The following is a 25,118-nucleotide window of genomic DNA, read 5'->3' as shown; positions in this document are numbered from 1 at the left end:
ACACCACCAGACAGCATGGGTGCCGGAGGATCTAAAGAAGAACAGCCCAAGTCACGGGTGTTTGTGCCCCAGACGCCCGTCGAGTTTTCCTCGTCGTTGATTAACTCGTTGGAGTCGAGTTTGGAGGTGAGTATTCAGCGGAGATCCGAGGAGGAGCGAGAATCTGTGGTCGTATGGAGACAGTGACACAGATGGATTTATCAAGCGCAGCGAGAATCCATGACAGTGGGGAGAATGTGACACAGATTGAGTAGGTGACACAAACAGCACACAGAGACCTAGCACAAGAGACCCAGCACAAAACGACGGCACAATGGCACAGGGCGAATGGTGACACAAACGGCGGAAGGTGACACAAACTGCGGAAGGTGACATGAACAGCGAGGGTGACACAAATAGCTCCGAAACGGATGTCAGTTTTTGTCGATTGAACGAGCTGCGACTTGCTCGTTGTTTTATTCACTCTCAAACTAGACTGATGTCGGAGATTGAATGTTTGAGACATTTAGTGCGACTGTGAGTCTGTGGTTGAGGGTCGGGTGAGAGTCGGTTGAGACTGAATTGGCTGATTGTGCCCGATTACCATCATCGGGGCTCGATCCAGTCTTCGATTTGGTCTTCGATTCAGTCTTGACTTAGAACCGGGGTGGTGAAGAAGTTAAGTTGATGCAAAGGTGGTGATGTGGTGACGACAGGGATTTCATGTGACGAGAGGGATATAATATGACGAGAAGAATTGCACGTGATGTGATGGGTTTCACGTGACCAGATCGGGTTGTCGGATCGGATAATGTCCTTTCGTCGTACCATCCAAACTTGTCATCTTGTCAATCGTCATTACATCATCTCGTCAAACTCGCGAATCAGCACAACTCGCTCGCCCAGTCACCATCTACAGCTACGACAGTCATACCACCAGTGACTACAATCGCTCATTTTTGGTTCAACCGACCACCTCGCTACTTCTCAGTTTCAACTTGTCCATTTCTGAATGGTTCAGACGGAATAAGAGAAGCAGTTTCAAGTTCTTTTGTCGTTGCCGTTTTCGTTGTTGTCACTTTCGTCGTTGTTCACTCTGTCACTCAGTCCCTCTGACTGCACTGGTCCATGATGTTATCTGAACCTTTTAGTTCCATATCATTTCAGATCACGTCACTGCTCGAACAGTCCTGTGGTTATCACGTGATTCGCCGACGCACTATGCTCTTGGTCACGTGCGTACATTTTACAGTCATCAATAAGATCCCAACCTGATCGCGTTGGTCACATGCTCCAGACTCTCTCAATTGTGTTCACGCTGTCAATGTCTCCGGTCACATGAAAAGCTCGTGATTGGCCTGCTGACGATGCTGGTCACATGCTTCTCACGTCGATCATATCGCATGCTCGCTACTTGTTACTAACCCAGTCCGACTACACACGCTCCCAGTCCGCCGGACAGCTCGTCCAGCAAAAGGTGTCGGAGGAGCTGGCCAAGGTCCAGTACCAGGCCCAGGAAGCTCTTGCCCTCGCCAAGAAGAACCTCGAGCAGGCCGAGAAGAACGAGGTGGCCGAAACCGACTCGGTGTCGTCCTCCGACCTTGCCGCCAAGTTCGAGGCTCTCAAAACCAAGTTCGAAACCAGCACATATGTCACCGAGCTCGACAAGGAGACCAACTCTGTGCGAGAGACTCTGGTCAAGTGTCTACAGGACAACAAGGGCCGACCTCTGGACTGTTACGAGGAGGTTGAGCAGTTCAAGGCCAAGTTGCGAACCCTTGCTTAGGAGAGACGCTATGAATCAATTTGAGGGTTCTTTTGAGAATCTGGCAATTGTCTTGGCCTAGCATATAGTGATAGATGAGATGGAGACTGCGGCCGCTGAAGCGACAGTTGAAGCGATAGTAGAGCCCGAGCGGGAGTAGCTGGAGGGGGATCAACAAAGGTCTGAAGTGTAGTGTGGTGTAGTAGACAAGACGAGATGAGATGAGCAGTTCTTCTGGGAGCACGTGATGCTTAGAGCAAGTGGGTCCAATACAGAACACGCATCTTCTGACGCCAGTTCTGACTTTTCGTTCAACTCCTCGATAAACAGAGATATTGTAAATTATCCATCGGGAAATTGTTCAGCGGACTCGGTTTAATATGCGTCCTTCTTTCCTTCTCGATAATGTGTTTTTGGGTGTTTTCAAACGACTTTTTCCGTTTTGCTTTTTTTATTTTATTTTTTTATAATTACTTAAAGTTGATGTTTTTAGTTGGATTCTTACTTGATATTGTTGAGGTTTTTAGTTGGATTTCTACTGGATATGGTTGAGGTTGCTGACTCCGCCACTCCCCGAATGCCCTTTACCAAGAGAACAATTCCAGTCGATGATAAAACTAAACGAACTTCAGATTGTCTCATAAGCTGGTCGGGATCTAAAAAAATCTCTCCTCCACTATTATCACATTGACTGCATCTTTATCACCTCTGGGAGCGATGATGCTGGTGTACAATTCACCGAATACTGTTCTGATGTGAATGTAATGGGTTTCAACCGAAAGAGCACCGTGAAAATACCCAGATTCCGAAGTCTCCGTCTTCCTGGTATTTGCAGAAGTACTCCATATATCGCTTTCTTCACATAACACCGGGCCATAAGTTTTATTATGAATACAACTGGCCTAATAAGGACCAGATATTGGTCTGCTCAAAAGAAAGGGGTTTTAATAGCTGTGAAAAACAAATCTCTGAAAAAACCGACTCTCATAGTGCTTGAAAACGCATAATATGAGCTACTTGTCTCCTCTCCTTTGTGAGACTCAGTTGGAGATCTAGAATTTGCTGTGAATGAAAAAGGAAGACATAAGTGGTATCAAATAAAATCGCTGAATGAGAAGAACTGTATGATCTAATTAGATGTCTCACAGAATAACAATTGATATTGCTGTGACCAGTAGAAAATCTCTACTTCAAGTGGAGCTGGAACCACTCCAGTTTGTGAAATACCAGTTGAATATTTCTGAGAAGAGTCTTCTTTCTGACTATATTATAAACATCAACTTGTACAGACTAAGATATTTGTGTCTTTCTGCCGTTACTCCGCTCTATCCCTACATATCCACCGTATCCTATTTTAGTTAACAATATTAGTTAGGTTTTGTTGAAAAATATTTGCGCTGGGTGTCTCCATCAGACACTGCTGAAGAGGTAGGAAAATACTGATAGCCGTAGATTATAGAGAGGCACCTATTTAATGAGTATGGACTAACAACAAATAGTAGGTGCTGTACAATATCACGACATATTTGTGTATGCAGATTTTTATTCAACTAAAATTAATTGAAATTACGTTGGGTTGTAGTTGATAAAAATATATTCTTGTTGGAGGTCCAACTTGTCGAATGTTGATATACTGAAAAAACAGTTTTTTTTTAAAAAAGGTTTTTTTAAATTATTTTGCAAAATTATATAAAAATAAAAAAAATCAAAAGCATACATCTGTAAAGCACCCTATAAACTACCTTTGCCATAGTTGCTTCAATTGAGCTACAGTTTCTAGATCAATCCTTGGACTATATACTTCTATACAGCGGAAAGGAGAGCCGAGTTGTCAGCATAAGCCGAGGGTCAGCAAAAGCCAAGTTGTCAGCAGCCGAATGTCAGCCATAGCCGAGTTGTCAGCATAAACCAAGCTGAAGCCAGCATCCCGGGACACGTGTGACCACCGACTCCCCACCATCATTATCTCTCACGAGAAGGCGACAATCATTCAAAACTCTTGTAGAGCAAAATCAGCGCACTGTCGCTTTCTCCACCTCCGGCCAAAGTCTCAATTTTGGCCTCGTCGACCTCGGTCACCTTGTCGTCGTTGAACTTCCACCACTTGCCGGGCTCCTTTTCGTTTCGTACAAACGCCTGGTAATGGCCCGAGTCAGCCGAGGCGCCCTGATGGGTCACAATGGCCTGCAGGTTGTACAGACCTGAGGTGTTGGCGCCGACGTCGTTCTTGAGCTCCGAGTCGGTCAGCTGCTCAATCTCCTCGGCGTACTCCTTGTCCTTCTGCTGGATTTCGTCCGCAGGCACCTCGCCGGTAGCTCCCACCTCCTCATTCATCTTGGCCCGTTTGGCTGCTCGCCGGGCATCCTCCTTCTCCTTGCCGATCTCCCGGACCCGATCTCGCACGGGAATCAGCTTGGCCTTGAGCTCGTCCGAACACAGAGGAGTCACGTCGAGCTCATTGATGGGGAAAATCACCTTTCGCAGAATCTTGGACTTTTTCTGGGTGTCTCGTCGCCAGAAGAAACGCACGTATTGCACAGTCAGATACTTGGGCAGTCGCGTAATGCGCCGCGTCTTGGTGAAGGACGCATTTCGCCCCAGCTCCTCGTCATTCTTCTCCAAAGTCTCGGTCAGCCCGGCCTGGAGTCCATCCACCAGATAGTTGGTGGAGATGGAAATGTGACAATGCAGCTTTGCAAAGTCCTCGGTGCCCATTACCGGCGATCGGTCTGGGGCCTCATCGCACACCAACTTGGTCTCATACCGACCTCCCAGATACTTGGCCACATGGTCGTCTTTCAGATCACGTGAAAGCACCGAGAAAATCGACGACCACGCTTCCTCCGCGTCCTGCTGCTTGTACATGCCCTGCGTCTGCTCGGCAAACTGCGGAAAGTGTTCTCGCAGCTGGATCACAAACGCATAGGGCTGGAACGGCTGCGTCGTCTTGCTCATCTGAGTGTACAGATGGTTGAGGCCGTTGGTGAGCGATCCGGGCGCGGCTCCACTAGTTTTCAACGACTCCTGGAGCTCCGGAATCGTCCGCATCGCCTGCAACGACGAATTGAGATAACACGTGTTGCCCAGATTCACCAGACCCGGAGGAGTCTGCAGCGTTTCGGCCTTTTGCGCGTCCGTCATGTCCTCCAGAAACACAGCCTGTTTCTCGGGCGCCTTTGGAGGAGCCGCGGCAGACCCGAGAAGCATCAGCGTCTGGCCCTCCTTGAGCCCCACGCTGTTCATCAACGTGTCATCTTTTAGCTGTCCGCCCTTGACCAGAATCTTCTGGCGCTCCGGAGGCACCCCGGTCAACGAAAACAGCTGGTTCTTGAACACCTCCCCGGTCGACTCGGGATCCACCTCCACCGCGTATTTTTTTCCCGCGTGTTTGACGTTGACAGAAAGCATTTGTGTGGTGATGTGTAAAAGTCAAGGTGGTGGCAACTTGGGTGCTGCGATGTGTGGTGGTGGAGTAGCGTATTAAGGTTAAGAGTAGACTTTCAAATAAGGTTGGATGTGTGTTATCGGAAATATCCCATCGAAACGGGAGGCGCAAAACCAAAGATAAATGAGAAAATTTTGGTCCAGCGTAATCTCCTTATATGTAATGTGACTCTGTCAAAATTTCAGCCGAATCGGACCATTTTTGGCCCCATTTCGGTGCGACGTCAAAATGCACACCCAAACCTTAATTGCCACCATCGTGATCTCGTCCAACATGCCATCTGCAAACGGGGGCATGAAATAACCAGCACAGTTGGCAGGAAGTCGACAATGGGGGTTTTGAGGCGTCGAGAAGACGGTACTTTTCATGATTACGTAAGCATGACGGAGGAGGGCTCAAAATGGGTTAGAATGGGTTCCTTACTTTCAGTCGAATCTAATGGTAGGTATAATTGAATCTTTTGTGGGTAATATTACAGCATATTGTTATTATTATTATTATTATTATTATTATTATTATTAATAAATAAATAATATAAAATGAAATAATAAAATTTTAAAAATACGAATATTACATTTATACAAAAATTAATTTTTTAAAAAATATATATTATTATTATCATTTTTTTTTTTAAAATTTTGACAAATCATGTCCAGGGTATATTTAATGATATTTAAAGTCGATTTTTTCTGTCTCCAACGTGCCATGAGTCGACTGATGTATGTATTGTTTCTTTAGCATGTCCATTAAGTCAGTTAGAGGACTTGCCTCCTCAACAAAATGTTTAACTAAGCTCCAAGTAGAAGTAGTTCCAGATACTATCCAGAACTCGGAATATTTGTATGGTAGGAGACCAAATGTCCTCACGGTTGTTCAATTGGTGTCTTCCTCTCTATTCCTGAGCTCGGATGACTTTTTTCACTTCAATTGCTCTTTTTGGCCAACTATTATAAAACTTCTTCCAAGTAGCTTCTAACAAAACCGGTTTTCCTAGACCATTTCGCTAGAACACTCTAGAGTAGAGATATTGCAATTGTCAAAGGTGCATTCGATTTCTCAGATGCGAATTGACCCATTGGATACAAAAAAACCACACCTTCTATCCGTGTATTCTAGAATCTACTCAGATCCCAGAACGTCCTGATAGCATCGCATATATCACACCACCAGAATACGTCAGAGTAAAGATATTGCAATTCTGAAAAGTGCATTCGATTTTTCTGATCCGATTTATCCCATTCAACACAAAAAATAAACTACAAGTAGTCACAAATCGTCTACAGTATTCAGAAACCTCCCCATACAACGAAATTTCACCCCAAAGTTTCATAGTCTCCCCAAAAACGCTATAATAACGACATTGAAAATCTGAAAAGTGCAATTGATTCGACTCTCTCCGAAATCCCCATATATCTACATTTAAACCCCTGGCCTCCAACTCTCGCAATTCTAGCCAACTCCAACTTCCCCAACCACGCCTTCCCCTTACGGAAACCCTAACCCCAAACCAACTCTATGCCGAACACGTCACGCCCCGACTTGTTGGTGATCATCTCTTTCTCCACACATTGCAGCCATCGTCACCGGTTTTTTCCATGGTCAATTTTGGAGCGCAATCGATTCGGCAGACGCTGGTCCAGCTTCTGGGCTTTGCCGCCATCTTCACCTCATCCTACATGTTCTACAAGGGCCTGTCTATTGTTGCCAACAGCGAGTCTCCTCTAGTGGTGGTTCTTTCGGGATCCATGGAGCCGGCGTATCAGCGAGGCGACGTGTTGTTGTTGTGGAACCGCCAGAAACACGTGGATGTTGGCGAAGTGGTGGTTTACAACATTGATGGCCGGACAACTCCGATTGTCCATCGGGTTCTGCGATCGCATGCGTCGGACAACAAACAGCTGTTGCTGACCAAGGGCGACAATAACGCGGTGGATGACGTGTCCTTTTATGGCGGACGAAACCAGTATCTGGACCGCGAGAAGGAGGTCGTTGGAGTGGTCAAGGGCTATCTTCCGTTGGTGGGATATATTACCATTTTGTTGGCGGAAAACCAGTACTTCAAGTACGGCTTGTTGGGTATTACTGGCTTGTTGGCTTTTATTCAGGGAGAATAGTGTACGCGAGGCTGAGAGCTGAGAACGCGTTTTACTCAAGAACAACTCGTTGGACTCTTTATTCATCAGGGCTTGGATTGTCTGTTCTTCCAACACAACTCATGGTATAATAGGTAATGGTATTTATGATAGAGCGTTGTACGAGAGCTGTACAGTACATACTCCGCTTCGGTTCAACCATTACTCGGTACATGACCCAAACAAAATCAGTATCAAAAAGACTGTCCGCGCAATTGTCTACAAAATGATCTTTTCAGATATCCCACAGCTTTGATGTTCGCCTAGTTGGATCGATCTGAAGTGCCATTCTACTGTAGCATTTCTCTAATTGTTGGTTTTATTTTTTTTAACAAAATCACCAACAAAATATACTCAGACTACAAACTCGATTCAGTAATTGTGCAAAATATTACTATTACAACAGTTGCGGCAAGTTTGACGGTTGTTAGAAACTTGGATATTTAATTCAGAATGAACCCTCTATCACATCTCTAGCGTCTCTGGAACCGACGTGAAGCACCCCTAGCAGGCTTTTGTGTTTAACTATTCCCAAGTAAGTTATCTAAGTAATTTCACCAAGTAATTTCAGTATAAAGTAAAACTCATGAGACGTTCATGGTCCACAGTGTGGGCTCAAATCGGCGCGTGTTTGGTTTAATTGGAGGTTGGTGGGTTTTGTGAGTGTGTTTTATTCACTTTGATTGATTCTACTCCGTTGATCTTTCACTGAGTCGCAGCTCGCGACACGGCTATCGTCGAGGCACATCCTTACTTCTGTTCTCGTTTCCCACTTTTAATTCTCTCCTTCTTTCACTCCACTTTTCGCTAGCGGCACCGTCCATGACACACTCGAGAGTCAACAGATACAGAAACATCGTGGGTGAGATATCAATGGCACAGCATCTTGCGATTGACACAGATACTGACACAGATACCACGCCACGATACCACGTCACGATACTCCGGATACCCACGTCACAATAGGATACTCTGGGAAGCCATGTCATGATACTCCGGATATCACGATACCACAGTCACGAAATCCATGTGGATGGGCAGAGCCAAATCAGCCGACACTCTGCAGTTGGCCGCTCTGCAAATGATTATTCAGCAGTAAGACACCCAGCTTGGTGAATCTCACTCGCGTTTGTTGCTTGATCATTGTCTTTTCAACGGACATCACTGGTACTGCCGAATCCTCTCATTTCAACTCGCTCCATTCACGCTGTCTCACCCACAGGACCAAAAACGACACTGCCCAGGGCGCGAGAGCTTTGGCAACTTCGCCAAAAGTCTGACATTGACAACAGTCGTCACTGAAAGAAGCACAGACAGAGCAGGCCTATGCTCTGAGAGACGACCCACCCGTGGTTGCTTCTTCATCTTCTCAGAACAATTCAGGAACGCCCTCTGTCGATAGTTCGTTGTCGTTTGTTCTTTTGACTGTGGACTGTGGACTGCGACCTCAGGACTCAGGACTCAGGACTCAGGACTCTGGTACTCACAGAATGATGGTTTCAAGGGCACACATACGTCTGACACAAACACCAACCTGTCTCCAGTCAGTTTAATCTGCCTCCAAACCCGAGTTCTGTCTGTGCGTGAGCTAGCGCAGTGAACGTTCCAGAGGTGTGAGAGTGCTTCTCGTTGCGTCTTGGTGATGCAAGCGCCATGAGATGTCTCTGACCAGTGAGTCACACCAACGTCTGCCGCATCATCCTGTCCAGAATTGCCATTCATTCCGAACGGAGCAACGTCAGCTTCTCCTACTAGCCCTGGTATCCCTACATGATGGCCCGGTGCTGTGACTGGGGTTTCGGGGTCTTGACTCACAGTCGAACATGTAAGACCACAGTCCGTGCACTACTGCTCAATAATATGAGATTCAGACCAATTCACTTAATCTTCCACGATTGCTTATTACATGTTCATTATGGATATATATTACAGCTGTGGAGGTGCCAGACGGCTGCATCAGGGACATCAGGGACCACCATCACAAACAAAATTACTCGTCAGGCATGAATTCCAGTTTGTTCTCTAATAATCCAGAGAAACGCCTCTCTTGTCCCCTCTCTCGCCTCTATCACCCCGCTCCCTTTCTCCGCCTCCCCTCACGTCTCTATCTCTACCCACTCTTCCTCTCGGCCTGTCCCTCAATCTGGCGATGTACTTGTCGAACGCCGCTTCTCTCTGCACCGCACTGAGTCCCTTTGCTTCCGGCAGTCGGTCGGCCACTCTTCTTACCGCATCCCACGTGTCCGACACCTGGATGACCGGCTCCATGTCTCTCAGGGCGTACCGGAAGTCGTCCTGAAGTCGTCGCAGCTTTCGATCTGAAGCAAACCGGTCGATTTCGAAATCCGAGTCCTTGAGAGCATTGTAGACCTGCTGGGTGTACCGAGGATGTTCGAGATTGGTGGTGTAGTCCGAGCACGCTGCGATCAGGTGGCCAAATTCGTCGAGGGTCAGGCTGTCGATATTTTTGCCCTCGCTTGTCAGATATCCCTGGGCGATGGTCCTCAGGTTTCGGACCCGTCTGTTTTCGACCTCAATCACGTCCCAGAAGAGGTCCAGCGGTGTGGATGAGTGTCTGATTCCACACAGGTTCTGGAATCGCACATCGTCCTTGATGTAGTCCACCAGCTCCTTCCATTTGGTGGTGTAGACGATATGGCCCTTGTCGACCTGTTCGGAGAGCAGTTTGACAAACTGTTGGCGGGCTATTCTGGCCTGTCTGGCAGCGACGGCGGATTTCTGTTCAATCTGTTCCACCAACTCGGCTTCCTTCTCTTCGATTGTCTTTGAATAGACGTCCAGCAAGTCCATCTTGTTGAGCAGTCGCATTTCCGGCCTCTCGGCAGCAAGTTCCGCCGATCTCGACTTGATATCTCTCAGGGTATCGTTCCAGGTAGATTTGACAATGTCGATTTGCAGCACGGACTTGAGAAATTGTTTTCCGGCGGCCTTGATCTCGGCGGTTTTTTTCTGCTCCTGTTCGTTCAAAAAACGGACATATTTTGCGAGCGCCAGTTTACGGTCGTCCACGTGACCTGTGTGGAACAGTGGGTCGTCGCGGAACTCTTCTTCCACGCTGATCCAGCGAGAATACGGCCCAATCTTGTTGGACTGTTCAAACAAATCATAGACTCTCTGCTGGTACTCCAGGCGTTTATCCAACGTCTCCTGGACCTCCTTCTGCTCAATCTCGGTCAGAAACTCCTCAAACAGTTCCCGCCGTCTCAGAGCGTCTCGCACAGCCCAGTATCGGGGGTCTTCAAGACACTCTTTCATCAGCTTCTGAACCGTCCAGCTACTGTCGACCTCCTTGTCGGCCATCAGCTGTTTGTAAGACGCCTCAATCTCCTCGGAACTGCCTCCCTTGAACTGCTGCTGCACATTATCCGGCGCAATCGAGCTCAGAGACGGTAAATGTTCCTCTCGTTTTTCTCGACCACGCTGTTCTCGCACCTCTCGGGGTTCTTTGGGAATCGACTCATCGGCCGCCGCTTCTCCCTGAAGAATCGCTTCGGCATCTGCGGGAAACACCCACACACTTTCCTTGGACTCGGTGTTGAACCAGTATTTGCGGCCTCCCTCGGCGGTGTATTCCTTCCAGTTTGTGCGTTTGAGGGCGATTTCGCGCTCCGTGAAGAGCTCCTCGGGCTTGTCCCACGTCGAGTTTTGCGTTTCCGGGTCGAAGTAGTACGTTCGTCCGTCCTCCGCCTTGTGTTCTTGCCAGGTCATTTTGTGGTGATGGAGCTGGGTGATGTTGGATATTAGGAGGGTGAGTAGATAGAGTTGAACTTTAATGAGAAAACCAATTAGTTGATAAATGGAAAATGATAAAGAAAATTGTAAGTAGTTGGAGGAATGAAGAAGAAGAATTGAAAAATGGATAAAAAATTGTTTGGTTGAATTAAAATTGAATTAAAATTAAATTAAAAGGAAATTGAAAAATAATTGAATTAAAATCAAAATTCGTTTATATAAAGAAAAGAGAAAATAATCAAAATATGTCACGTGATAACATAAGTAGTCACTCTACCAATGTTCTCAACCAAAACTCCAGCATCTGGAAGGTTCTCTGTTTACCCATCTAAGTCAACTAAATTAAAAAAAATAAAAAAATTACGGATTAAATCCCCAACTAAATTATTCCATTGAAAACTAAAAATATATAGATTAAAAATGCTATTTATAAATATATATAGATATTTTTTTTTCAAAAAAACAAAACTGTGAGACGATAGATGGTATTAAGACCTCAAAAAAATTGACAAAAAAAAACAAATGTGTCATCATCTTGGTATGAAAGCCCATGAAGGGGGGAATCCATTAATTCTCTCCATTTCAATATATCTCAAATATCCATCAAGATATACCTCAATATACTCCTTTTTTTATCTAATTGAATTTTTAAAACGGATTTATTTCCTGTAATATTCCTTACTCACACCGACTCCGCTCCCAAATATTCCTCGAAAATGCCACCCCAAAATCCAGGGTTAGGGTTCCCAATCACCACCTAATAATACTCTGGAGATGCATACGGTACCTCTACATACGCACGACTAATAGCGCAACCGACCCGACCGAGATGGTGAGTATAGCGAAAGGGGGCGAAAAGGGCGATTTTCGATGCGCAAAATACGACAAAATGAGTGTTAGGGTCATTGATTGTTTAGGGTATGGAGCCGGGGGATTTGAGGGGATGGAGCCGGGGGATTTGAGGAGGGACCAGAGGCTCATGGGTTCTATGTCCTTTGCCGAGCTACGGGGGTTTTTGATGAGCGCATTTATGTCATTTTGTGGCGAGCGGATCTGTGTCTGTTGGGTCTCTGATGACGTGGCGAGTTCCGATTGACTGATGGCTCCAGATGAGTTGTTTTGATCCATCTTGTTGGTGAGATTGAGTGTGTTGTGCGCCATAATTCAGTGGGTCAATGAGTCGACTATAGTTAATGAGCCGGATGGGATGTGGTGGTTCAGTCATCGCTGTTGGTTCATTCTGATGATTGTCTAGTTCTGTCGACAGTGGAGTTCAAGTGGCCACTACGTTGAACATGTCTTTCACTACATATACCAGCAACATGTCCTTTTGCGGGCTCCAGTTGACTATGACGAGTTCTGGCTACTTCGAGTGACTCTACGGTGCTTCTGTGCTTAGAGTGTCTGTCTTGAGATATGACACTGCGACCGCCATTGCGACAACGACAACGACAACGACAGCTACGGCAATTACGACACAGAGCGCTTCCTGATGATACCCTGACTATGCCGTTGACGGTCACCTCCTCCCCCTCCCTCACTTTCCCCACCGACCACTTGCACCGATCTGCACTCTACCAGTGCGCGCGATACTCAGGTGTGTCCGCTAGCGTCGTTCTGATCGCTCTACTGTCACTTGCTCATAGTTGGCTGGCTCTGAGTCGTCAGAGATGATGACTCCTTCAATGACCCAGTGGTGACTGTTTCAATACCTCCTATGACTCCTCCGATGACTACTCCGATGACTCCTCCAGTCACCCTTAATGACGTCCGGTGACCCTAAAAGACTATGACTGCCACTGTTGAGTTCTACCCTGTTGACTTCTACCGTCGACATCTCTGAACTCGTCAGCGCCGGTGTCTGTCGATGTGTTCATCTGCCAAGTTGGCCCCTGTGGTGGACCTAGTCATCACCTTGCAGCTCTCCCGGCTCTCCGCCTCTCCCGGTGTAACATGATTGTTGGGATCCTACATCGAGTGTCATAGTTCGCATCTAAACTCCGTTGAAGACACCTTGAAACAGGTCACCTCACTCAGCGACTTTTTTTTTGAATCGCTCTACGCATCTATTGTGACATGCGCTAACCCAGTCCCAATCCCTCCGACCCTACCTTCTTGCCGTACGTACCTCTCTCACAGCAGCCCTCTGTCTGGAAGACTTTGGCTCGCAGGTGGCAGAGCGACACAATGTGCCCGAGGTGGAGTCCGGCAAGTCAGCTGAGGCGCTGCTCAACCCTATGACCATTGCGCGAAACGAAAACGAAATGGTGCTGATCGAGCCATCCATCAACTCGGTGCGAGTGTCGATTCGAATCAAGCAGGCGGACGAGATTGAACGGATTCTCGTGCACCAGTTCACGCGGTTCCTGACCGGCCGAGCCGAGTCTTTCTACATTCTGCGACGAAAACCCGTGCCTGGATACAGCATTTCGTTCCTCATCACAAACTTCCACACCGAGACCATGCTCAAGCACAAGCTGGTGGACTTTATCATTGAGTTTATGGAGGTGGTCGACAAGGAGATCAGTGAGATGAAGCTGGTGCTCAATGCCAGAGCGCGATTTATCGCAGAGAGTTATTTGGTTGCGGTGAGTACAGATCAACTAGTGAGCGTAGCGAGCTACTTGTAAATGACCAGATCATGAGCGCAACGAATGATCAAGAGTTCAAAACACGAGTGATATTTGATCATTGTGAGAACTCTGACAGTGGGACTATCATTTTCGAGTTACTCGTTGATGGTAGTCTGACAGTTTGAGTTTCAGCAATGTGGTTGGAGATGTATGATCTGAGTGTCTGAGGAGCAGGACTGTTCAGAACTGCTTACCACATCTTCACATTCCGCTATGCTCAATGACCTCACAATGACCTTCCCTTCTCTCTTTACTAACACAGTTCGACTAACCTGTACTCACCTGTACTGTAACTATATAGCGTAACGATGTTTAATGAAAAGTCCGAGCCGTACTTTTAATGGCCAGGTATCATGTCTCCGATATGGTTACAAGTACAAGTACTGCAATATCACTCATGGCCATTAAAAAGACAGATGAGAGTCATAATGGTGAAAAGAGCGCTCCATGCATTCTCTGCTTAATCAGAATAGTGCTTATTTTGCTTAGTCATTCTGCTTCTTCCTGAACACAATGGGACAACTCTTGTTTGGTTTAAAAAAGCACTCCCCCTTGAGATATTCACAAACATTTCCATTTTCAGATCCACCACAATATGCAGTAGTCATCTTTAGTCAGCACCATTAATTCCTGTAATACTCAGACTAGTCCGGACACGTCTTATCCACTCCGTTTCAACTGCGTTTCTGAGTCAATTATACGAGCAGATACAGTTTGGACTAGCTAAATATTAAAGTAATAATATTATATTTTTAAAGAGAGAATAATAAAAAAAAAATAAACAAATAAACAAAAAATAAACAAATAAATAAACAAATAAACAAATAAATAAATAAACAAATAAACACATATTTGCAAATAAAAACCACCAAAAATCTTAGTAATATTGTTCTCCGTTCTCTCGACGCACCGATTTCCTCAATCCCCCGATTACATAAGTCTGCCTCTGTCTTCAAGCCCCACGCCGCATTCTTATCTCCCACCAATCCCTCTGAATTTTAATTGTCGTTTGACAGAGGCCCGCTTAGTCAAACGTTAAATATTATATTTATTTGGTCGATGATTTGATAGTGACTAAGCCGGTAGCTAGCGCTCGCGCCCGGACAGCGAGGAACAACAAAAACGGAGGCATTACCACGTGACCTACTGATTCGGCAGTAATGTGGACACCCCGTCCCTTCTTCGGTCACGTGCATGCTCTCTAAACCACCTCCGATGACTCATCATCTCGTACTCTGATTAAGGTTTCATATCGTGGGGTATGCACGACCACTCTTGACATTTTCGGTGACATTTACAACGTCTGAGAAGAATTTTGAAGACGACACAAAAACGGCGAAAACGGGCGGAAAATAGCGAAAAAACGTCCCTACGAAGCGACACTAGACAACGTTGAATCCACGGAACCCTTCACAAACGATTTTATTGCAAAAATCGGTCTGGAAACGACACAAACAGAAACGGACATTTTTTCAGCGACACAAACAGACCTAGCCCGGCCGCAAGTAGGTGGATTTTGAACAAAAACACAAACTGAGAGAGCTCAGAAGTGCGACAGACAGATTGCGAGCAAAAACGCGACTCAGAACGGTGGAATCTCGACCCACACACCCGACGATTTCGCACGGCGCATTTTGGCCTCCAAACGACTCCAAACTGGCTTTGCTCTTGCTGGAGTGATGAAAAACGAATTCTTCGACCTCGGGAACTCGCCCAATAAGTCTCCCGATGTCCCTGCTCTCGACGACAGCACCTTTTACGGCCGTGAAAGCGGAATCATGTATAAGACGGACTCCTCGCGGCGGCCGTCGATTCCGGGCTACTTTAACGCTGGCGGGCTCGGATCGAGTCCAAATTCTCCCATGACGTTCTACATGCCTCAAAACTCGGTCGCTCAGGCAGTTACGCCGGGCATGTCGAGCATGGGGTCGACGCAACCCATGTCGGGGGCGACGCAGCCTATGCCGGGGGCGACACAAACCATGCCTGGGGCGACACAAGCCATGACGGGGACAACCCAAGCCATGTCAGGGACGACCCCGGCCATGTCACACACCACACAAGCCATGTCAGGGACAACACAACTCATGTCGCACACGACACAAGCAATGTCAGGGACCACGCCGGCCATGTCACACACACAACCACACACACAAACCATGTCGGGAACCCCCCCTAACATGGTGTCGTCGTCGACAAACCCACGGTCTCTGGTGACCACAGCGTCTGGAAAAGTGCGTTCTCGGCCCTGTGACGCGTGCCGCAAACGCAAGGCCCGATGCCAGACGGAGCCCAATGCCACCCAGTGCAACAAGTGTGCGGCCCGAGGCATTGCGTGCACCTTTTTGGAGACCGTGCGACCCAAACGACGACGGGTTGACACAGCAAGCCCGGAGACAGGTGGAAACGTTACTTCAGCTCAGGTCCAGAGTGGTTCCGCCCACAATTCTACCTCCAACAACACCCCCATTGGAGTTGAGACCGAGAGGATGAGTCAATCCCAATTTCAGTCTCAGGATGACGTAATCACTCTCAAGGACACTCTGCCGGTTTCCGACTACTCCAGTTTGCCTGGTAAATCGCTTCTGAAGAAGACACTGTCTCTGCAGTACCCCAAGTCGTCGTTTTACGTCGGCCATACTTCTGTCCATGACGTTCGTTTTTTCGACACCGCCACCCTGGACCATATTGGTCAATGTGTGCTCAACAAAGACACGGCAATGAGACGGGTGGCTCCCGACGTGTTGTTTACGATCCGCAACGACTTTGCCGACGATTTACATTCGGAATTCATTGCCAATTCCGACCAGGTGGAGCGCATAGTTGCTCCGCACGGCCTCGCGCTCATCGATCTCTACTTCCGTATCGTTCATCCGGCATTTCCGATTCTGCACAAACGAATATTCATGGAAAAATACGCGCGGACCCACCGGGAGTTTTCGCCGCCGCTGCTCGCCGCTGTCTACATTCTGGCGCTTAAATGGTGGAATTACGAGCCCCAGTTGGCGTCCCAGCCCAAACCGGACGTTGAGAAGCTACGCCGAATCGCCCTCAACAGCTTTTCGGACCTCTACGAACAACCAAAGCTATCGGTGGTGCAGGCAGGCTTACTAATCCTTCAATGCAGCATGGAGCGCGCTCGCAGCTGGATTCTGATCAGCCACGTGATCTCGCTGGCCGAGGAGCTCGGGCTCGGCATGGATTGTCAGACGTGGCGTCTTCCGCGGTGGGAGCGCGCTTTACGGCGGCGGTTGGCCTGGGCCGTTTACATCCAGGACAAGTGGGTTGCTCTGATTGAGGGGCGACCGAGTCATATTGACGAGTCTCGTCAGTGGCTGGTGCGGCGGATTTCGGCCGACGATTTCCCCGATCGGCAGACGGACTCGGACATGGAGGGATCGCTGGAGACGGAAAACGGGCGGCTGCTGTTCATGGAGATGGTGCGGCTGTCGGAAATCGTGTCTGAGATTCTCGACACGTTTTTCACCATGGTTGCCAAGCGCAATCTCACCGACACCGCCGCAATTCTGACCAAGGCCAAGCCAATCCAGATCAAGCTGCGCGATTGGCATATTGGGCTTCCAGAGTGTCTGCGGATGAGTAATACGAAACCGCGGCGACTCAATTCCAACGGATACCTGCATTTGGCATATTTTGCCGCCGAAATCACTCTCCATCGACGAATCATCCGATCGCTCAGTGACTCGTTGCCCGACCAGATCGTCTCGGTATGTCGACAGGCCGCCAAAGCGCGTCTACTGGCGGCCATAGAGCTCGTCGACACGCTCAAACACGAACACATACAGGCGTTCTGGCACTCATCGGCTGCAACCAACTTTGCGCTCATCGGCTCGTTCGCGGCGCTGCTCTATGTCACGTCACGTGACGACGCCGAGCGGGGATTCTACCGCGAACAGCTGCTCAATTACCGCTGGATTCTACGCGTCGGATGCAAGGGTTTCGACGAGATGGGTCTGGCGCTGGATAAGTTGGAAGAGGCCATTTCGCAGGTGCCCGGTTTGAACGACCCGCCGAAAGAAGACGAGTCGTATGACGACGAGGAGAGTGAGGAGGAGGGAGGGGGAGAGGAAGAGGGAGAGGAGGAGGGGGAGGGAGAACCGGATCACGTAACCGCAAATGGAAACGGTTTGGTTAGTCACGTGCCAGAACGGTCTGGTTCGGACGGGGGTGGAGAGTCTCCATTTGATCCGGCGGACATCGATTTGGAGAAGCTGGTTTCGGAGATGAATCAGTGATTATTTATTGCGACACAAACGATTCGAGAAGTCACGCGAGGTCACCTGAAGTCACAAGACCCGCGGGTACTTCTTAAGTCAGCTTCTCATACAAGTATAATGCATTTGTGAGTTGTAAATGGAGTAGTAACGGTAGTGTTGGCCAAGGCGTGGTAAATAACGTGACGAAAAATCGGTGGCGAGAGGTATACCTGGATTACAAGTCGACTAGACCACGATCAGTCTGTGTCATGTGACAATTCTAAGCGACCCATTTTTTGTCACATTTCCGTAGAAGTCACGTGACGTGAACACCGCTCCAGTTCAGTAGTCAAGATGGCACGGCGGTTATGCCAGTAGGTGGAATAAAATAGAGTTTCAACATTTCACGTGATTTTCCAGGAGACCGATGTTTTGAGTATATATAATCACATCCAACTTGAACCAAAAACGTAATTGTTTCTTACGTAATACTCTGAGATCAGCTTAGTAACACTCACGTGACACGCGTTTCTGCCTAACACAATTGGTTATACACTCCTAAGGGTATCACGTGACAACCCGCATTCCGCATAACGTCATGCTTACCCACCGCCAATTTCGGCTGCTTATGATCACCCCATTTTTGTCGACCTCTTCGTTGTTTCAGCTGCGGTTTCAGCGGCTTGTCGTGGGCACAGTGTCTGATTTTTTACGTCAAAGTTTCTTCCGTTACTGTATTATCCATTTGTCATCACCTTCAAACTGTGATGTCTCAGGTCTAGCTTACGTAAAAAGGAGCACTTAGATTTCCTGTTCGGTATGGGTCGTACAGTTTGCCCCTGTTTGTGTTCCATGATTCTGCGTCTGCGTCTGTGTGTGCAGCTGCGTCTACAGCAGTGTTTATTTTTTGCGTCGTTCGTCACCCGATTGAATTCTCATTGTCGCGGCAATATCGGTCGTTCTGATGCGTTGCTTTTTCCACTTTATTTTGTATTTTCGCATAAAAATTAGATTTCGCATTTAAGTTTAGGAAACATTAAGGTCTATGCAAAAAAGGGCACGGTTCTTGAGAACTGGTTGAATTGACGAGTAGGAAAGACACTAGTATCCCGAGAGTTGGAGCTAGGTCATGTGATCAGGATAAGCCTATTTATCCAATTGAAATGTTAATTCTCTAACTAATTACTGCAATTCTTTGTATCCTCCAAAATCGACCCATTAAAGTTAACTTTGGAATAAGGTTTTGGCCAGACCTACAGCAAAGTCGGATGACGATAGCCGAGCGACGACGGATGGAGACTTTTGTAGCGACTGGGCGGCTTGTTTTGGGGGGCTGTCCTGGTGATGGGGGGAACGAGCCGGAACTGCGGGATCTTCGTTTGCGGCGTTTTTAGTGGAGACGGTATTGTCTCGACGGATATGGGAGATTTGGCGAAACAGGTATTTTTGCTGGATTCGTCCAGTCTGAGGCTTCATTTTGACCCCAAATATGACAATATTGGTGGCATTCTAAATTACAGGCCGGAATCGAGTCTGCATTACGTGGTTAGAATGGTTTGGTGGGCGGATGGAGAACTTGGAAGGGGAAAACAAAATTTTTAGATAATGAGACAAAAAAAAGGGAAAAAAATAAAACAGAGAAAAAAATTAGGAAAAATTAGGAAAAAATCAGGTCGGTGGAATTGTTAATAAATATTTTTTTTTGAAGTAGATATATTTTTGCTGATTAGCTTGTCACCCTTGTTTGTAAATTTTTGTATTTTTTCTGAATTTATTGATTTTACTTTTTTTTATTTTTTATGTTGTTTATTTTACTTCACGTTGTATATTTTAATTTATTTTATATCCTAGCACTAACCGTACTCCACCAACTCTGAGTAATTACTCAAAACCAAGTAAGCCTACTTGTACTAGGCGATATTTGTCTCAAAGAGGCTCCAAAACTTTTTCTCCGTCGCCGCCCAAACGCTGCAGTCGCCCCGAAGTCTGTGGCCGTGTCTTGGAAAATTGTCTTTTGCCCCAAATCAGAATTTTACAGCCCCCTTCGTTTGTTGCTCCGTGATGACGTAGTTGCGCAAGTTCCCACACTTTATTTCTAGGTTGTTTGGAGAGAATGAGTAATGGTATACGCGAATGGAAAGGGGTACGGGTCATGCAGTATCTCGTTGTTGAGAGAATGGCATGAAAATGCTGGTTTTCCCGGCTTGCAGATATGTGAAGATTTGGAGGAGGAAATGGGGAGAGCGAGACAGACAGACGTAAAACTGATCACAGGGAATAACGGACATTGCAAATATATCTCGGAGCTCAATTCGAATAGATTGGTTCCATATATAACTATATTATATCTGTTACAAAGGTCTTTAATGAAAATATTAAAATATCTTTCCAGGTTCATGGGTTGGAAATTTTAATTAACATTAAGTTCAGATACGAGCAGATAACAACTGGAAGAAGATGGAGGGAGGGCTCTGTGGGATAATGATTAGGTGATACGTGATTGTTTTGCTGAATTTGTAATCGCAGCAAACCTGAAGCTGACTAGTGAATAGAGTTCGCTAGTGGTCTGAGATGGAGCAATGGACAGGACACCTGTGATGACTACACTTTGTCTGAGGTGCCGACCATATAACGTTTGTGATGACTACATCCTGTCTGAGGTGCCTAACGACACGCTGTTCGTGATGACTACATCCTCTGTAGGAACTACACACCGTCTGTAACGCCCGACACTATCCGTGTAACCCCTTATGACTACACACCACTCTGTCTTAATCATGCGAATAAATAATCTATATATAAATAAGCGGTCAAAACCTATCTCCACCGCATCTTGCCCGGACTCGCATAATGATACGTAGCCCCATTGTCATACGGCGAACTCGGCTCGGTAGGACAAAACCACCGCTGGCCGGAGCCTGGACCAATAGGCGAACTGCCGCCAAACGGAATCACGTGACTCTGCTGGTAGCCGCCGGCGCCGGCGTAGTACTGCTGCTGCTGGATGTGTCCCTCCAGCGGCTGCTTATCACGCGACTTGGACAGCACATAGTAGAGAGGCTGCTGGTTGGGCGGCGGGTGCGGCAGGAACTTGTCGGCTGTGAGCGACTTGGGCGCGAGCGGGAGGTACGGCATGGGCGGGGGGATTGCGGTGGGGTGGAAAAGGGCATTTCCGGAGTTTGCGGGATTATGTCCGTTAACTCCGTTAGGTCCGGGCGACATATCCGAGGGAGACACCGACAAGGGCAGTCCATTGGGCATGGTGGGGACGGAGCCGGGTACGGTTCCATGCTGCACGTGGCTGGGAGACACGTGATGGGAAGGAGACACGTGGTGGGAGGGCGAGACGTGATGAGTTGGACTCACGTGATGCGCCGGACTCACGTGATGGGTGTTGTTGTGGGCTGGGGCCATGCAGGGGATGTTTACGAGCGGTTGCTGCGGCTGCGGCGGCAGATGCTGAGTCATCTGCTGAGTCATTTGAGGCTGACTCAGCAGGTGATTATAGGGGTTGCCGACAGGCGAGTGGCCGACGGGCGAGTGGCCCGTGGAATGGGGGTAGGTCTGGGGTAAGGGCAGCTGGACCTGTGGCAAGGGCTGGACCTGTGGCAAGGGCTGGACCTGGGGTAAGGGCTGGACCTGGGGTAAGGGCTGGGGCAGGGGCAAGGGCTGCTGGGGCAGGGCATGCTGCTGGGGCAATGGCAATTGGGGCACCGACATGGGGAATCCCGGCTGGGGTTGGATTGGCGGGAATTGCTGGGAGTAAGACTGCGGGTTGGGGCCAGAATATGCCACGTGACCCGAGTCGTTTTGGAACCGTTTTCGTGGGCCTTCGGAAACCTCGTCCAGCTGGCGCTTTCGCTCCATGGGCGGAGTCTGAGGCGACACAGAGGGATACGTCGGGGTTAGGGAGGTGATAGAACTAGGGCTAGGGGTGTCAACGTCGTCCACATAGCTATCCTGGCTGGATTTGGTTCCTCCTGACCATTTGAATTTGGAGTAAAAGCTGGGGGGCGGCGAGTACTGCTTGCGCTGCTTGGTCTGGGCGTCGCAAAACTGCCGGTGCACGCCGAGCCAGCGTTTGAGGTCACGTGACCACGAGTTCCACTCGGTCGGCGCGATGCGGAGGTTGTATCCGAGGTTGCTTAGGAATTCGATTTCCATCGTTGACACTTCGGTGAGGGGCAGTTTGGTGACCTGGGCCCATGTTTTGTTGGTGTAAGTATTATCGTCAAGAAATTTGTTGGCCATCATGAGGCCGACGGTGAAGACGCGGTATTCCGAGTTAGGGTTGCCGACGATGGCTTTTGGCGACAGCTGTTTGAGGCGCAAAATGTAGAGAAGTGACACGGAAACAGCCACGGGCAACAACTGTGTGTATTCGATGACGGACGACACAAACTGCCGGAAGGAGTCGGTGGGGTTGGAAAGCTGACTCAGCATAGCGATGCCGGGGGAGCCCTTTTGCTGAGTCAGACAGCCCTCCAGCAGCGAAATGTCGTTGAACCAGAACAGACACACGATTCGGGCAATGTTGTCGTAGTATTGGGGGCAGTTTGTGGCTCCGTTTGCGGTGCCGGTGGTGGTGCCGGTGCCGTTGGTGGAGGACGACGGAGGCACGGCGTTTCCGCCAAGATCCAGCGCCGCCGTATCCGAACACGAGTCGTCGGGCGACTCATAGACGTCTGTGTAAGCTGGGGTGGATTTAACAAACGTCATGGGTCATTGTGTGCGGTTGGAGTTTTGGTTGTGTGGTTTTTGGTTGTGATTTGGGGGTGATTTGGAAGTGATTTGGGAGTTGGATTTTGTGTGTGAAATGGGGTGTTGCCGGTTCGATTTTCTGTCGGGTCGATTTAAAAGTCGATTTTAAAAGTTGTCGCCGGTTCGGTTTTCGGATGTGTCGATTTTAGAAGTGCAACTTAATGCGGTCGTCGGTTCGATTTTCGGTTGGGGGCAACTTGTTTGGCAATGTTTGGCAATGTTTGGCAATGTCGCGATGGTGGTCGAAAATCGTCTGAGCAAGAATCGGTCGGTCGCAGCGTCGGTCGGGGCTTGAAAAGGTCGGTCGCAAATGGGGAATGCGTCTCTGTCGGCGCCGTCGTCTCCTCTATATGGCCACACGCCATGAACAAGACCACCTTTTATTGATTCAGCTAAGTTGATTACACACTTGGGCGCAAAAGTTAAAATCCAGACGAAGCGTATTTTTTATGCTCCAAAGAATGGCAATGGAGGTCCCGAAATCAAAAAGTGGAGATGGCGAATTTCTGAAAGCAGATCCGCGATCGCCGCGTCATTCCGCACAAAATGAGCTGTTCAACCTCCCCCCCAAATCTCTCCCTGATCTCCTCCAATTTTTCTCCCCCATCCAATTACACATGCAGCCCCATTTTGTGAACCTTGCCCCTTCCGTTGAAGTTTCTACTTAGCACCGTGCCACGACTCAAACTGTATAAAAATAGCAGAAAAAGGTAGCGAGTGGCGGCGACGCGGAATCGGCTCTTTTTGGGGCGGAGACAACAGCAAAAATGGCGGCTGATTTTTTTGTGATTTTCTGCGATTTTCCCAATGTTTCTTCCGGCCGCCCTTGTCCCACTACAATCGTCTTTTTCCGGCCCTTTTTTTTTTTGTTTTTGTTTGTCCTGTTTCCGTTCCACATTCAACTCGTCGACATCACATGACCTCGCAGAACAAAGGCCATGTACGAAAAACCTTATCCCAAACGTAAAATGCACTCGCTCCGACACAAAACAAATGTGCCCAACATGCCCGTTGACAAGTGCGTGGTACCCAAAAACACAAAAGCAACGTCAGCAGAGCCCACAGGGCTAGACCTGATTCGACTCACTAGACCTGGGGAAAGACGGGCGATTTCAGGCGAAATTTGGCTGGGACTGGGAAAATTAGAAAAAATCGGGAAAAAGAATCGACGCTAGGAAAATGATTGAGCCCATTTCTGTTGCTTTTATCCTCTTTTTTAATCCCACATTCCCTTCAAAATCACCACTTTCTGACCTCCTCACCCGCAAGGTCTGTATTTCTCCACGTGCATATCAAACGCTGTGAGATGCAGCACATCTGCACGGTGATGGAGACCGACATACACTGAACCCAGCGTTTGGTTACCACATTGGGACAAGGTGCAGGATGATAATAAGGTAAGTCAAATGGTTTAGAGTATGGATTATGCGGGAAGTTATTGGGTATGTATGCAGAGGGATTTTCCCAGCCGAAAATGGACGCCATTAAATCAAATAAAATATATCATGAGTTCCAAAAATACTCATTAAATAACCCTAACCCCAAGGAACACAAGGACTCTAAACAACCCAAATTGCGCCCCTCTAGCCCCCTTTGCCATCTCCATGTCCATATCTTTTGGTATGTACCATTGAATCTACCCAGTGAAAACCTTATTTGGTGTAATAGGGCTCAGTGTAATAGGGCTAAACTAAGACGGGGCTAAACCGTGTGTGTCAAGTCAAGGGTTAGGGTTGGACATGTCACCATAGATTCCGTCAGCGAAACCACCACTGCGTGAGTTGCTTCTGGCCCGCCACCTGTCATTTTCTTTCCCCGCCAATATTCCCAACTGTGTCCTTATCCTTTCACATTGTCCTCGCCCTGTCCTCGCCTTGCCCTCGTCCTCCCCTTACCCTCAGACCCCATACCCTACGGTCGTTCTCTTACCTTACCTCATCATGTAGCCGTAATTGATACCGAAGGCTAACTGTAACCAACCCATCCAGCCAAGATTCATCGGAGGCAGCAATGCTACACTCGCCCGAATTCAAGATGCTATAAAGGGATAACTTTATTGGTTGGCGGCGAGAAATGACATAGGAAATTGGAAAAAATCGGCAGAAATTGGAAACGCGGATATCGACATAATTCCACCGTCCTGAATGACTCTGAATTTTCTCCGAGTTTATGCGATTTTACTCGGCTTTTTTCCCCCGCCCAAAAGACCCTCTGACGTTGCTTCCCCTGCAAACCTTGGCCATGTCAAGTGGAAGCAAAAAGCAAGAGCGGGCTAACGTGAGACAGAGGGGATGACGAGCATTGCCTGTAGCACCGGCATAATAATGCCAGACGCAGCAAAGTGGAGACGAATATTAGTGCCATGAGGAACAGGAGCGTGGCATGGGCAGGTGGTGGAATGGGGCCGTGGAGGTATAGAGCCGTGGAGTATGG

General features: G+C 48.0%; 8 protein-coding genes across 8 annotated transcripts; 4 read left to right on the top strand and 4 right to left on the bottom strand.

The window, feature by feature from the left end:
* Positions 1–15: 15 nt before the first annotated feature.
* YALI1_D03701g (uncharacterized protein) lies at positions 16–1,765 on the top strand (the record flags this gene model as incomplete). Its single annotated transcript, XM_068282589.1, has 2 exons — positions 16–125; positions 1,408–1,765. The coding sequence occupies 2 exons, from the start codon at positions 16–18 to the stop codon at positions 1,763–1,765; spliced, it is 468 nt and encodes a 155-aa protein (XP_068138690.1).
* Positions 1,766–3,730: 1,965 nt separating this feature from the next.
* Positions 3,731–5,152, bottom strand: YALI1_D03663g (uncharacterized protein; the record flags this gene model as incomplete). Its single annotated transcript, XM_502344.3, has 1 exon — positions 3,731–5,152. The coding sequence occupies one exon, from the start codon at positions 5,150–5,152 to the stop codon at positions 3,731–3,733; it is 1,422 nt and encodes a 473-aa protein (XP_502344.1).
* Positions 5,153–6,784: 1,632 nt separating this feature from the next.
* Positions 6,785–7,303, top strand: YALI1_D03647g (uncharacterized protein; the record flags this gene model as incomplete). Its single annotated transcript, XM_502343.3, has 1 exon — positions 6,785–7,303. One exon carries the CDS (start codon positions 6,785–6,787, stop codon positions 7,301–7,303), a length of 519 nt encoding a protein of 172 aa, XP_502343.1.
* Positions 7,304–7,361: 58 nt separating this feature from the next.
* Positions 7,362–7,610, bottom strand: YALI1_D03639g (uncharacterized protein; the record flags this gene model as incomplete). The annotated part of the gene is made up of 2 exons (XM_068282588.1): positions 7,362–7,524; positions 7,570–7,610. The coding sequence occupies 2 exons, from the start codon at positions 7,608–7,610 to the stop codon at positions 7,362–7,364; spliced, it is 204 nt and encodes a 67-aa protein (XP_068138689.1).
* A 1,733-nt stretch (positions 7,611–9,343) lies between these two features.
* Positions 9,344–11,050, bottom strand: YALI1_D03604g (uncharacterized protein; the record flags this gene model as incomplete). Its single annotated transcript, XM_502342.1, has 1 exon — positions 9,344–11,050. One exon carries the CDS (start codon positions 11,048–11,050, stop codon positions 9,344–9,346), a length of 1,707 nt encoding a protein of 568 aa, XP_502342.1.
* An 853-nt stretch (positions 11,051–11,903) lies between these two features.
* On the top strand, positions 11,904–13,978 carry YALI1_D03575g (uncharacterized protein; the record flags this gene model as incomplete). Its single annotated transcript, XM_068282587.1, has 3 exons — positions 11,904–11,905; positions 13,164–13,661; positions 13,969–13,978. Coding segments are annotated over 3 exons (510 nt in total).
* Positions 13,979–15,386: 1,408 nt separating this feature from the next.
* On the top strand, positions 15,387–17,963 carry YALI1_D03561g (uncharacterized protein; the record flags this gene model as incomplete). The annotated part of the gene is made up of 1 exon (XM_502340.3): positions 15,387–17,963. One exon carries the CDS (start codon positions 15,387–15,389, stop codon positions 17,961–17,963), a length of 2,577 nt encoding a protein of 858 aa, XP_502340.3.
* A 2,778-nt stretch (positions 17,964–20,741) lies between these two features.
* YALI1_D03488g (uncharacterized protein) lies at positions 20,742–22,643 on the bottom strand (the record flags this gene model as incomplete). Its single annotated transcript, XM_502339.3, has 1 exon — positions 20,742–22,643. The coding sequence occupies one exon, from the start codon at positions 22,641–22,643 to the stop codon at positions 20,742–20,744; it is 1,902 nt and encodes a 633-aa protein (XP_502339.3).
* Between the last annotated feature and the right edge of the window lie 2,475 nt (positions 22,644–25,118).

The sequence above is a fragment of the Yarrowia lipolytica genome, chromosome 1D, assembly GCF_001761485.1.
Source record: "Yarrowia lipolytica chromosome 1D, complete sequence".
In the NCBI taxonomy this organism is placed as follows: domain Eukaryota; kingdom Fungi; phylum Ascomycota; class Dipodascomycetes; order Dipodascales; genus Yarrowia; species Yarrowia lipolytica.
The sequence above is the reverse complement of the archived record's forward strand: the minus strand, read 5'-3'. Positions and strand labels throughout refer to the sequence as shown.